This window comes from Neltuma alba, unplaced genomic scaffold (genome assembly GCF_004799145.2).
Source record: "Neltuma alba isolate B1F8T4 unplaced genomic scaffold, ASM479914v2 tig00011485_pilon, whole genome shotgun sequence".
Lineage (NCBI taxonomy): Eukaryota > Viridiplantae > Streptophyta > Magnoliopsida > Fabales > Fabaceae > Neltuma > Neltuma alba.
The window spans coordinates 425552-440250 of NW_021636154.1; the positions used below are offsets into that span (position 1 = coordinate 425552).

Here is a 14699-nt window from a genome sequence, read left to right on the forward strand (position 1 = left end):
ATGATACCTTCAAATCTAGTAATCACTAAACGGGCCTTTTTTAACTAAACATTTTTGGAGATAAAATTTTCATACTTTATTATTTAAAATAAACTAAACCTCAATTTAGGTGTATAATACTTTAGAGCACTATTATTAAAGTGAAAAAGAGTGAAATTAATTTAAACTATCAAAATAGAACCTGAACACTCCATAATTGGAATGGAAAAATCCATTCATCGGTTATTTTGATTGTTGGTTCTGCTTGTATACCGTAGGGTGAGTAGATCTAACCTGTTGAAATTGAGCTTGGTCATCTGAAAGAGACAGCTTGTGGCATAGTTGGGATGATCCAGAGAAAGGGAAGAAGAGGAATGATCACATGGCACTGTGTATTTCCTCAGACCCGGAAACGAAAAATAATAATCACGTGCTATTTCCATTTTTGAAGTTCTTCATTAGCAATCCATAAAGCAAGCTTTAAAAGCCGCCATGGAAGGGTCTGAGATCATGAGGAGGCTGTGTATGTGGGTGGAGAAGCAGAACCAATGTTCACATCAGAAATCTAATTCCCTGACTTCCAAAATCACCTCACGTACGCTCATACTGGTCGCTTTGAAGTCCAAGCTTTTATATTGTTCTGATCTGCAGCTCTAATTATCTATTCGAAACCAACAAATTAATTAATTGTCCCAAAATAAACATAGTCCAGGCAATAATGAGTAGTTTCTGGCACATAGAATTATGGGTCTTCACAACACGATATCAATTTCAGAGGGAGACGGGTAGCTTGTGATCGAGAGTGGGGACTGATCATCTGAATGTAAATTCAAATGGGGCTCTCAATTTATATTAAGAGAATTCCACGTGTGTCTATTGTATATGTCCCCAAACTAGGTGATGGAAATGAAAAGAAAACTTAAAAAAGAAGAAGAAAAAGAAGAAGAAGAAGAAAGAAAGAAAGAAAGAAAGAAAGGGAATCGCTCGTTCGATGTAACAATACAAGTTAATGGTATTTTATTGTATGTAGTCTTTTCATCTTTCTGTGCATCAAAAAAAGAGAAGAAAGCTCCCATTTTGGTGTTTCAGGTATGCCAAACATGGGCGAAATACGTGGAGGAAGGTGATAAAGCCGATTTTTTTTAAAAAATTAAAAAACAAAAGAAGAAGAAGAAGAGAGAGGTTAAAGTTGTGGACGAGAAGAGTTGCAAGTTGCAGAGTGGGGTCCTACTCACCACTGATAGAGACGCATAACATCTCAACTCCAAACCTACATTCGCTGAATTATGCCAATCCAAACATCCTCACTTAGCTTCCTACGACATCCATCCTTCTACTTTCACTTTCACCCTCCCTCTTTCCATTGTTTACAAACCCTAACTATCATTTTAGTTTATCTTTTTCCTTCGTCATGAAATTCATAATTTCAACGTCGATCGCTATCTTCTCCCCCCCCCCTCCCCGGCTCTCTCTATTTTTAATTATTCGGTGAAGGGTGAGACGAGAGATAAATAAAGCAAGTGGTTGATGAGAAGGGGAAGTATGTGGGAGGCTCAGTGTGATTCGCACTACGCCTCACCTTTTTGGATTTTATGAAAGTAGAAACTCGTCTCTTTCAGTCCACTTTCCCACTTTAATTACATCGTAAACATTATTTTACTTTGATTATATTGCCCTTTCATCATTTCTTCTTTCCTTCACATCCATCCATCCATCCATCCCTATTCTTCTTCTTGCCGACTCTTCTATGTATGTACTGTTTGTACGACCTTCACACAATTTCACTGCTACTATTAATTACAGCGTGCCGTGCCATGACATTCTGGTGTTGAAATTCCATCCCAACACACAAAAAGTAAACGCTGAATTTCATAACCATCATTTTTCGTTTCATACAAGGACGTTTGTCTTGATTTTTAAATTGGGTACGAAAAGTAGTTAAGCTAATAACTAGTTTGTTGGTTGCTACGTTCTTTTTTTTTTTTGGGGGCATCAGTTGCTTGGTTCATTTCTGTTTTTAAATGCACTGCATAATGGTTTATTGGCTCTTGTTTTTTTTCTATATATATTATATTGCACCTCTTTAGATGGCAAATGCTGATTGCTAATTTTAGTTAATATATATAATTAACTCTCGCATATCAAATCAATGCTTATTAATTGAATTAATGTCGTAGTTTATTTTTTACAAGCTACTACCTCCATTTCTTAATATAAACGCTCGTTTCAAATCTACTTTATCTTTCATATTTATTCATTTTCTCTTTCTATTTGTAAGAGACTAATCTGTTTATTTAAAAAAAATATTGGACCATTATATTGTTTGATGTGTTTATCGCATTTTTTATCATGCATTGCATCTATTAATTATACGAAATAATTAAGTCATTGTCAATTATTTAACATGAGCAGTTTTTTTTATAAAGAATTTTAAATTTGTAACACATTTAAGGAGGTTAACTAATTTTACTAATATTTCTTGATCTTATAACAATTCGATTACTTATTCCTATAACAAGAAAAAGTTGTGAGATATTTATTATATTATAACCATTTTTTTATTATTAGGATAATTAATAAATATTCTTAGTGTGGCTTGTAATCATTTTGGCCCAGTTTAAGATGGCCAATTGACTTAGTTAATTAAAATTAATTTTTTGATGGTGAAAAATAACATACGGTATACTTAGTCTAAAACGAAATTCTAATTCTTTTCTCTGCTTATTCTTTGAGGATTTCCCACTAGTGATGACTATACTCCAATTGCCATCACTATGCCCAATTACCAGCTGAAAGATTCTCTGTATTGTTTTCTTTGACAGTGTTCTTCTTGCAAAAGTGTAAATACCTCTTGTCGGGATACAAAAATTTCCAATGGGCAAGCCTGCCCGGGGCCGCAAAGCATTTAAAGTTCAATAATTTACCCACAATAATAACTAGCCAGCCACGATTAGTATTAATATACTATAACACAATTCCTTCAGAAGCAACGAACGAAAATTCTGCGGTATTTCTGGCGGAGACTTGTCCGGTAGGACTCATCCGAATTTTCTCGCTTTCCAAACAAACAAAGACACAGTAATTCATGGGAATTACTATTGACTATGCTGATCTCATAATTCATAATTGTGTCCTCCGCGTGGAGACCGACCGAGCTCGATTATTGCGTCCCGTCAAACCCCTTTTCTAATCTTTTTGATCCATCGGTCGACCACCATGAAATTCTTCGAAACTGATCCTAAAAATAGAAAATGCCTTGTACAATCTTGTTCTACAAGACAAGAAACAAGATACGAAATAATAATGCAGAGTGAAGGGGTGTATCAGAATACGATATGCTGAAAGCACTGTTTAGTGTTAATTATAGGGATATATGGATTCGAATTTACTTTATTCCGCTGATGGCAACAAAGTCACACTCCATAATTCATTTTTTAAATGTAGTTTTTGAACTTTGATTTGATTAAAGACCTTTTTTCAGCGTGTCGATCGGTTCTTGTTTCAGAGTGAACAAGTACATATAGTTTAGCAGATAGAGAGGCATGGACCACCCTAGAGAACTTATAATATATATAAATATCTCCCGCGATTCCCACTTACTACCGCAAAATTGAATGTCGTCCAAAATCATATATAATGACAAACCAAGTCAGTGCTTATCCTTTGATTGATTACACATTAATTAATATAAAATTGATGAAGAGGAAAACAAGAAATGTGTTGTTGGGGTCTCATCATGATGCTGTGCCATTCTGATTATACCGTCACAGTAGGGAAAAGGGAATAGTTTTCAGGGTGAGCTCACATTATAACAAATTTTCCCATGGAAGAAAGCGATGAGAAAGAACGAAGAAGCGATATGGGATAAAGAGGAAGGTAGTTTGATTTGTTGTGGGGTTGATGTATGGTTTTGTTGAGGTTGAATGCGAAATTAAAGGCAGAGGGATGGGAAAGAGAAGGCGGTGAACAAAGTTGCAACTTGCAAGTTTCGTTGACAAATGATGCAATTCGCCTTTTTCATTGTTGAAAAGTCTCTGCGATTCTTAAAAACACGACGAAGCATTGGAGGAAGCTTAAAAGCTTCATAGGATTTGCCGTCATCCTAGGCCAATTTTTCTTTTCCGCTATTTTCTTGTTTTTTTCCTGAGCAAATGAGAATAATCTGATAAATTAAAATTTTCATATTCAAGTAGATTTTAATTTTCCATTCTTTCCTTATTTCTTTCTTAAGTTTTATTTTTGTCTACTGATTTTATTTAGTTTTAACTACTTTTAATACCTCTCTCCAACTTTCCTTAACTTTGCCAGTGTTCTTCTATTCTGCCAATGAGTTTTCTATTTCTCTATTAACGATTTTCATTTCATATTTTTTGTTGCTAACATTTTCATTTCATATTATAGAAAAGTATTCGACTGATTTGACGAAAGTAATAAAATTTTTCCCCCCAGCGATTTAAAAATTTGAATGCAATCATAGCTAGATTCGGCAGAGGATCAGTGGCAGTATAAAGTCTGGTAATTAAGGATTAGTGCCATGAGTAATTATAAATTAGTGGCTGCTTTACGTTGAGCATTTATTAAGAAAAGAAATTTTCCCATCCTAACTAACTACATTGCGTGTCCTTTTTGAACTTTCACATCTTTTTTTTTTTTTTTATCGGGAACTTTGACATCTTTTTACCTACTAGAATTCTTCTTATGCCCACAAAATCGTGGAGACTAAAGATTAAAAAATTGACGAAAGATGATTTTAAAAAAAAAAATTGGATAAGTCTCATTAAAAATTTTGTTGATAAAAAATATCTAGTATATAAAAAATTTATCAGATCATTTTTAGTAATAAAATTTTAACGGGAGATTTTTTCCCTCAATTTTCCTTTTATGGGGTAAGTAATGAAAGATGATATTGAATTGCAGAGCGTGGCTTCTAGGCTTTTACCTTTTTACTTAAAACCAAATTTATTTTCTAGAAGAAGGCAGGTTTATTCCCTTTTACCCAATATTAGGTTCTTTTTATATATGTGTGTGTGTATTGTTTTTACGGTTAAGGTAATTGATTATGATTTATTTGTAATTTCATATTTAGCATTCTAAATTTCCTATTCTATTTAAGTTGATGAGTTTGTTATGTTCATACGCTGTGATTATTGTCATTAATTGTATTATGTTTTTCCATTAATTTTTCTGTTGAGTTTGCTATTCTTGTTTTGTACAAACCCACTAGACAAAACATTTACTCTTAATTAGCTTTACCACTTATTCTCTCCTGTCGTTCTTTTTATGCGCCTTTCGTTAGTTTTCGCCTTCTAAACTCCAATCATTCCAACATATATAAATTTGATTAAATTAAATACCAGTAGTTTAGTTGCATCATGAATCGTTTTGAATTGTAAGTCACATAGCATCAATTTATCAATTTAATCTTCAAATTCACGTGTACTTATAGATTTGGTATCTAACTTTTACCTTTTCCTTACGTGATGTCATCGCCAATTGTTTGACAACATTTGGAACCAGTAATTCTAATATTTTGTATAATTTCATTTATAAATAATATATTATCATTTGGATACAGATTTATCTAGCCTAATACATATGTGCGAGCGTGTATATATATTCTAATTTAAATTATATAAATATACTATACCGCCATCTAATGAAATAGACACCCTACTATCAATGGTATTTAAATTGGTTGAAATTGCCCAATATGTTTTTTATATTTAACTATCTAATTAAGTCAGATTCAAATATTGTTATGCTCAGTTGAAGTTAACTCTTTTTAAAATGTTATTTTGCACTTATTTGATTTCAGGCTTAAATTTGATACTTCATCTCTAAACGACTACTATATATAACTCCTTCCATTAGGAACAACACTTGTGGGTAAATTGACTCCATATGTACTTGTGAGTAAACATCCAAATTCAAATTTTGTGGATAAAAAAACACACATGCTAAGAAAACTATGTCTTGCATGTAAATCTAAGAATACTTTAAAAGGTGAAAATTGTTGTGCTAAAAAACTTGAGTCAGTTACTGAGCATCTTTAATGAAGGATTACTTAGCTTGTTGAAAGAACATTAATTAAAATGTGAGAGTGGGAAGAATTGAAATAGAATTTGTTGCAGAAATTGGGGATGGCCAAGCTAAGCAAGTCGACCGACCTAACCTTGCTGCATGATTAGGGTTAGCTAGGGACAAGCTTGTGGTGCCCTCCCTTCCAGCTAATACCTCTCAAATTATTTCATATACAACCTTTCTTTACCGGTGCTTGTCCTTTTTCATCATTCATCAATCATCATTCCTTTGCTCCTCAATATATATATATATATATATATATATATATATATATAGCTCGCCTTCTTCATCCCATCCTCCATTGTTTGCAAAACCCAACCTGCAGTGTTGCTTTTGGCTTGTAACATTTAAATCATCCTTCCATTGTGAACTTTGAAGACTATTGCTTGAAAGCAAACCAAATTTTAGTTTAAATCATTCATGAGATATGAAAGACGATTGACAACGCGATCAGAATTCTCAATCTTATGGACCAGATTTTTATTATTTGAAAATTTTATTAGCCATAAGAACTTGAATTTGAGTATTATCGATATTTTCTGTATATGAAATTTTACACGCAGTACCAATATTTTTTGCTGTAAAAATGTATCATGTCTTTCTAACTAATAAAACTTTCAAACAGGAATACCTTTATTTCCTCCTATGAAAATGTATTAGTTTTTTCTGGTAATTGAAATCTATAAACAGGGATTTCTTTTTACCGAATTTCATAAATAAAAATACTATAAAAAATTCAAAATTCAAAATTTGACTCCCATTGCTCATGAAGTTGACACTTTGGGAGAGCCCTACTCAATAGTCCGAGCAGGCATTCATACTGAGGACAAAACCCAAACAGCTTAGCCGAACTGGTCATCAAGTTTTTAGTGACTTAAATATTAAGGAACCAAACAAGTTGGGGACAGGACAAGAGTGGAAAGGAGCAGCCTCATGTAATGAGAATTACACTGAGAACAAACTGAGGGCGAAATTCATGTATGTGCCTAAACCGAGGCAGCAATAAAATACTATGTTATATATACCAATGCATTAATCACGAATAATAATGTCTGAGATCATAGGGTTTAATTAATTAGGGGAACTGAGGCATTAGTTTAATTAAATTAACAAAATTGATGAGACCAAAGCAAGCCGGGTAAGGAAAAATTGAAAGCGAAATAAAAAAGCAAAGAAGGAGGCGAGTTCCTTGCACCCAACGCATCTGCTTGGTTCGGGTCCGGAGTTGGGTTTGGCTGTCGACTTCGTGAGGATAAGAACGACCCCTCTCTTGTTCGCCTTCTTCTATTCCCTGTCTTAAAGCCATCATCTTCTACCGCCTCCCTTGTACATACCCTCTCTCTCCCTCTCTCGCACCAATTTCACTCTTCTAAAAGTTTCTGGTTAAATTTTCTCTCAAAATCCCTCACATTCCTCATTAGCTCATCGGAGTCTGTCTCTACTCAGTTCTTTCAAGCTGGCGATCGAAAGCAAAGACTCCTTTGTGAAGGAAATTAAACCCAAGAGCAGGAGAATCATGGTATTAGTTGATGCTTACAAATATTTCTCATTGTTTTTTGTGCTTGTGTTGATGCTCTGTTCTGCTTTCTGGGTGTGATTCTGATTGTGATTTCTGTTCTGTTGTTTGATTTTGGAAAGGGTGCTGGCGGTCCTGGCGATGAGGACAATAGGTGGCCGCCATGGTTGAAGCCTCTGCTCAGAGAGAGCTTCTTTGTTCAATGCAAGTCACATGCTGATTCCCACAAGAGCGAATGCAATATGTATTGCTTGGATTGCATGAACGGCGCTCTCTGTTCTCTCTGCCTCGCCTTCCACAAAGACCACCGTGCCATTCAGGCTCGTTCCTCACTTCATAACTCAATAAAAAAAAAAAAAACACTTTACTCTTCCTCACATTCGTGCTTCATCTCTTGGGCTCATTGTTTTCATCATCACCACTCTTGTTCTTTTTCCGGATTCTGGTGAAAAGTCACATCTTTCCCTCATTAATTGAGCTCTGTTATCATAATTTTCTATTATAAATTCTTAACTGTCAACCGTTTTCTGATTTCCACTCTCCATTCGGCATTCATTGGTTCATAAAACCGAGTGAAACTCGTGTTCTGTTACTCTTATTGATGGAAACCGAACTTTCATGTTTTTTGGCAGATTAGGAGGTCCTCATACCACGATGTTATTAGGGTCTCAGAGATTCAGAAAGTTTTAGACATAAGTGGCGTCCAGACCTACATTATCAACAGCGCAAGAGTAGTATTCCTGAACGAGAGGCCTCAGCCCAGGCCTGGAAAGGGCGTCACTAACACCTGCGAAGTCTGTGAGCGGAGCCTTCTGGATTCGTACCGTTTCTGTTCTCTGGGTTGCAAGGTACTTAAATTGCTCAATGCCTTTATAGTTTGAGTCGTGAAACCAGAAAAGTGAACAATGTCCTTCTTTGGTTAAGCTGTTGTGGAACAAATTGGGAAAGAAAAACTGAAAAAGTTTGCCTTTTGGAATTACTGGATCTGAACATGGTCTCTTTTTAACAGATCGTTGGGACGTCGAGGGATTTCCAGAAGAAGAAGAAGCAGTCGGAGGTAATGGCGTCAGACTCGGAGGATTCGTACAGCAGCAGCAGCAGCCATGGCCGGCAGAAGAACGGCAAGTGTCGGGTTCAGAGCTTCACTCCGTCAACGCCGCCTCCAACTTCGGTGAATTACAGAACGGCCAAGAGAAGAAAGGGAATCCCCCACAGAGCCCCCATGGGAGGACTAATCATAGAATACTAAGAAAGTTTAGTATTTTAGGTTAATTTGCTACCAGGTCCTCGCGCAGATATAATATTACGTACCAGTGCAAGTGTCACGACGTCGTTTCAGCAGCAATACTCGACCCTTCTGGGATCGGAGTGTTTTGTCCTGTGGGTAGTGGTTTCTAGCATTGTATATAGAAAATGCAATAGGAAGGGGGGAAAAAGGTTAAGAAAGTAGAAAATAAGGCATCTATGAAATAGTGGGTGGTGATGTGAGGAAAAAAAAGAACGGTGTAGCAAAATAATAAGGAAAGCTCCTTTCGGTGGAGCCATATATATATGATCAGGAAAATACATAGGACGGGCTTTTTACCAGTTATCATACCTAAGTTTTGGTGGTCGAGTTGTAAATATACTAAATAGTACTCCTTTGAAATAGGTGCTTGGGTGTCCCTTTAATAATATATGTGAAATGCTGAAGTTAAGAATTTTTATTAAATTCTCTCCCTGCATCCGTCCAATCCGATGCCTCTATTAGTTGATGCAATTATTTCTGTCCGTAAATACAAAAAGAATTTTTATTGAATTCTGTCCCTTATCCGTGATTTTGGAAATAGAATGAGATTGCTACTCGGATTGTGTTATGAGATCTTCAATTAGCTGGTAAAAAAAAAGAAGAAGAAGAAAAGATTTTCAATTAATTTTTGACATTATAAGAGATATTAATAATTTGTCTAAAATTTTTTAATATTATTTATTATTTTTCTTTGAATAAATTTTTTTTCAAAGGAATAAATTACACATTCTATACATTTATTGAAATTAAATAAATTTTAATTAATTTTTTAATGTATATAAAATTTGATTATTTGGACCGTGTAGAAAAGAATGGGAGTAATTTATTGAAGATCGGGTTGGCATATTATAGGACAGAATTTCTCGGAATTTTAAAAAATACAGTATAATATGTGGTGAGTGTGAGTGCCCAGGAATGCTGTCAGTGGCGAAGGCAATACAAGCGTCCCAACATTGTGGGACCCGCGGAAGCCGGTTTATGTGGGGCGGGTTGAGTTCGCGTTTGTCTCCATTCGCACGCGTCGCTCTTCTATTGGCCTGCGGGAAAGCGCGACGTATTGGTTCTTGAAAATAGCGTGCAGGTCAGCCGCCCGGCATAAGTAAATAAAAAAATATTTTTTAATGTCGTGGCGGTTCCGTAGTACGTGGGTTATAACAAAGCAAGGCCTACAATTTTTTCGCCTTGAATCAACGGTGACGATTGGCTGTCACCAAACGGCGGTGATGATGCTCAGAGCCTGAGATCAATGTAGGGTTAGATTGGGAAATTAAAAAAATTGGGGTCTGGGAATCTTGGCCAACTTTGAACGCGCGGCTTGTATTATATGAAGAGGAAAAGCGAAGTAGGATTAGTGATAACGTGAACACGTGGTGTGACTGAATATGAATGTGAACTTTTCCATAGTAGTAATTAAATTTGCCGGTGGGTCCAATCAAAGATTATGGCGGATACTGTTGATGCAGAAAGGAATTATGCTTAATGTGATATTTCCCTGCTAGAGCTGGGCCTGCACAAACTTCCCTCCCTCACCATTTTGCTCAAGTTTCCTTCCCACTCAAAGGGTTAACAAGGATTCCGTTGGCCTCCCTAGTTAAGAATGTATTACATGTAATGAAAAATACAAAATACTTCAATTGAAGAACAAAATTTTACCAACTATACTCTTACATAACATTATTAATTTTAAAATTATTAAATTTTAATTATATTCACCCTAAATATAAACGATAAATAGGAGGGAGTAGGGGCCTAAAGTGAAGGGCGTTTGGTGTCATATCACAAGGGTTGTTAGTTGTTTCTGCTTTTTATTGTGTTACCACCGGGTAGTGTGTGAGGAGGGCGGCGTCACTTCAGAGCTGACACTGCCACACGTTGAACGTGGAAAAATAGAAGTTGCACACGTGACTGGGCAATGCCTTACGTGTGGGCTCCGCCCACTGGGGACCTCTTTCCATTACTAGCTTCCGTATTCATTTGATCCTGGCACATAGGACTATAGGAGTCATATTACCGACCACGTTTCGCAGTCATACTTTTTGACCATGCTTTTTAACCCCCCTCTCTCTCTTCTGTTCTTTTCATGATCTTTTTTTTTTTAAAAAAAAAAAGAAGAGCCCGAGAATCAGCACGAGAACAAGACCAAGCGGTCCGTGCATATGAAAGTTACTCTTGTTTTGCCCAAGCGGGGACTCCGAACGTGTGTAGATTCTTCCGGGGGGTGCTGCCGACACGTGGAATGGCCATGTTACGGAGTACTAGTACTGTATGAAATTAAATAAAAAGGGTGAAATAATGGTGATAATAAAAGAAATGGGAGTGGGGGGGAGTGAGGAGTGACGCGTGGCATGACGTGTCGAGCAGCCAATGGGGGCGGGTGCATGAGATGGGTGACGATGATGGAAGGGGATTCGTTGAAGGGTGAGGAATGTGACACGTGGCATGGAAAGTTCGAGGTTTTGGCGGTCAAATGTCCGACGCATCATAAAACCATAGATAAATGAGGGAAGAAAAGGGGAGGGGGGAGGCATCGGTGCCACACAACATTCTGCTGCCATTCTCGCACTAGCCAATAGACGAAGGCACTGATGCCCACTTCCCCTCCCTCATTGGCCCACCCCACTGTCTTCATTTTTCGCCCATTTTGGCCTCCTGTTTTCATTCAACCGTCTGTTGGGATTCTTATTTAGTTTTTTTTTATCAGATTAAAAGGCTAATTTTATGCTGTATGAAATAAATATGTAAAATAATTTTGGTCCCATAAGGTGCAAACATGATTTAAAAAAAAAAAAAACTGAAGCCAAAGAGGTACTAAATATCATCAAAGCTCAAAAGAAACACGTTCGGAACTAGTGTTTCATGCTTTCATCTATTTTTACGGGCTTACATTCAAGACTTTATATTTAAATAATTATAAACTCTAACAATAGGACCAACATCTATTGGTCCCATTTTTCACCGTTACTCCTATTCCTAAGCTGATGTGCCAACTTACGTTTGATTGGGCTTTTTTCTCTTTTTTTCATATTCTTTAAGATTTCTTTTGTATTTGTTTTTCAAATTATTTTTCAGTATCAGACGGTCCAAACATTTCTTACACTAGATCATCAAATTCTTAGTAGTCATGTGCATCGCCGAGGATGAATGCCTGGTTTAACAATAAAATTATAGGTAATGGTATAGGACATCTAATTAATTTTTCTTGAGCAACTTGATTGTCTGAAAATATGTTTATCGGAGTATTACTCAAGAACGATGATTGCGTAGAATTGGGTCCATTGTAGAAGAATACACACACACACACACAGACTAGTATAATTTTATGATGTTGAGCAGGAGGGTTTTGATATTTTGACTTTTGTTAAAATATTTGGGAGTACAAGTGATGTTGGTAATAATTTCCAACTAATCATTCAGTAAGTTTGACTTCCAAAACATGACTGTTTCTTTGGGGACACCCAATGGTATGTGGTGGGACACCAACGTTGGCTTCGGCCTTTCATCTTACCCCTGTAATTATAGTCAACGTTTGAACCTTTCCCCCATTTTTTTCCCCAAAAATGGAAAAAGAAAAAAATTTCAAACATTACTAGATGTTTATTTAGGCGGCCCGTAATGTTGACTTAGTCATAGACCAAGCAAATCTCAACTGAAAAACCGTCACAAATCATATCACACTTTTCTTCACAAGTATCATCAGTTTTATGTAAAGACAAACCCTGGCCTTTAAGACTCATCAGTCCGTGACAATGTTTCATCCTTTATGGCAAATGGGATGGTTAAAAAAAAAATTACAGTACTCGTAACTTTTTTGGTTCACTTTATTTACTTCAACCAAGTGAAACATATGAGAAGTGACGTAGCATATAATCTTATGAAAAGATAAAATATTCCAATCAGTGTTGGAGCTTGATAAGAATCTCTATTATTGGCAAGCAGATACTATAGACTTAGTCATTGAAAGTAGAGAATAGAAGTTGAATATATATAATTGCCCTATATATATCTAATATATATCTCCTCTTTAACAAAACATATATATTTTTCTGATTTTACGGATCTATCCGTTTCGATATATGGATAATGGATTCGGTGGTTTGTGGCCTGCCTTATTAATGCGTCTTGATTGTACATCTCAGGACATCACATCTGCAAGACATTAAGTATTGACAATATTTTTCAAATTAAAGATTCTTTCAGAGGATTATGGAGACTTTAAAAGCTTTAAAAAAAATGCAGGGTCTGTAACTTTTGAAAGACAGATAAATATGTAGAAGCTTGGGTTCTGCATGTTAAATATATGGGGAAATGCATGCATTGTGGCAGCCATATCAGAGTACACTGTAACATGAAAAAAAAATGGTGGGTGGATTTGTCCCTCACTCTCCACATTCTATTCTTGTTATTGTTCATTTGCTCACCATCCCCACATACAACTCAGACAAATTATAAGTTAATTCGGACATAATGCCATAGTTAGATTCTAAAAAATTCAAATCTGATAATGTATCCTTCATATTTTAATCTATCATGCCCTTTAACACTGAAAAAATAGTGACGTTTAATTTTTAACTATATATCTCTTGCACATATATTCTTCCACAGCAAAAAATCGGGAATTAGCAAGGAATAGAAATAATTAATATTTTTTAAAAATTTTAAAACAGCAGTTATTTTGAAGCCAAAGTAATTAATTACTATATATTTTCTTTGGAATCAACAGATAAATATATTTCAGAAGGACATCAAACGTGATCGACTAATAAAGCATGAACTAGCTCGTTTAATAATCTTTCACGACTACACAAATGAAAAGTAAAAAACAAAACATAATAACCGGAATAAACTACTCTTCCGGTCCTAAATATAAGACCTTTATATGGACCAGAGGAGTATATTTTTAAAACTCCCTGAATTGATAATTGGGTAATTAAAAATGAATACATCCGACGTGAATCATGTTACATCTAATAATTTAATTAAGATGAAAGGATTTCCTTACATTAAATTAATGAATTAGGGTTTGCAATTTCACTATCACGCTATGCTCATCAAGCACGAACGCCGCATTAAAAGATTGAGCCATTCTTTTCACAAGTTGCTATGTGCAAGTGAATTAAGTGGGGCCTAGTTAATCAAGTTGCTTAAGCCGTGATGTCACTAATTTACTAACCCTAAATGATGATGATGATGGGTAAAGAAAAAGAAGGCCTCTTCCACGTCCATAATCTTATTCACACCATCTTCATTATCATATTCCATCATCCTTTAAGTGGGTCCTTAGCTTTGTGCTGTTGCTCTCTCATTGCCTATCTGTTTCAGGCTACCAGCAATACCTACTTTGCTTATATCTATGTCTATAATAATGCTCTCTACATGTCGTCTGTGTCTAGTAAACCTTTCTTTAAACATCAATGACACATGACGATGTGGAATATCTATAGTTTCAGTCGTTCTGTTAGGTTTAAATCTGAGTTGGAGTGAGAAGAAATTTTAGTTTGGGGGAACTTAAATTAGAAGTTAACTAAATGATTCATAAAACTAATGTTTATCTTGATGAAATTTTTCAATCAACGCTGTGCTGACTCAGGTTTTATAGTATTACAATAATTCAAAAATGTAGTCTTGACAGGTAATGATAAAACAAATGAAAGCATTGATATGAAACGTGCAGGTTATACCGTTAACTTCAAAGTACACAGTATTTTGTTTCTTAGATGTTGTAGGATATTAAAAAAAAGTGCAAATACGAAATATTCAAATCAAAACCCATTTGAGTTTCTAGTTAATACACTTAATCCTGGGTGTGATCCAATCAACTGGTTACAAACACTCAAT

General features: G+C 35.6%; 1 protein-coding gene across 1 annotated transcript; it reads left to right on the forward strand.

The window, feature by feature from the left end:
• The first annotated feature begins 1156 nt into the window (after positions 1-1156).
• LOC114714098 (uncharacterized) lies at positions 1157-9298 on the forward strand. The gene is made up of 5 exons (XM_028898788.1): positions 1157-1161; positions 7536-7579; positions 7699-7896; positions 8209-8424; positions 8586-9298. The coding sequence occupies exons 2-5, from the start codon at positions 7577-7579 to the stop codon at positions 8823-8825; spliced, it is 657 nt and encodes a 218-aa protein (XP_028754621.1). The 5' UTR covers positions 1157-1161; positions 7536-7576; the 3' UTR covers positions 8826-9298.
• The last annotated feature ends 5401 nt before the right edge of the window (positions 9299-14699 follow it).

Excerpts from the sequence above, each read along its gene's own strand:
- LOC114714098 (XM_028898788.1), top strand. Across the intron at positions 7,897-8,208 it reads AAGACCACCGTGCCATTCAG|ATTAGGAGGTCCTCATACCA; the intron begins GCTCGTTCCTCA and ends GTTTTTTGGCAG. Across the intron at positions 8,425-8,585 it reads TCTGTTCTCTGGGTTGCAAG|ATCGTTGGGACGTCGAGGGA; the intron begins GTACTTAAATTG and ends TCTTTTTAACAG.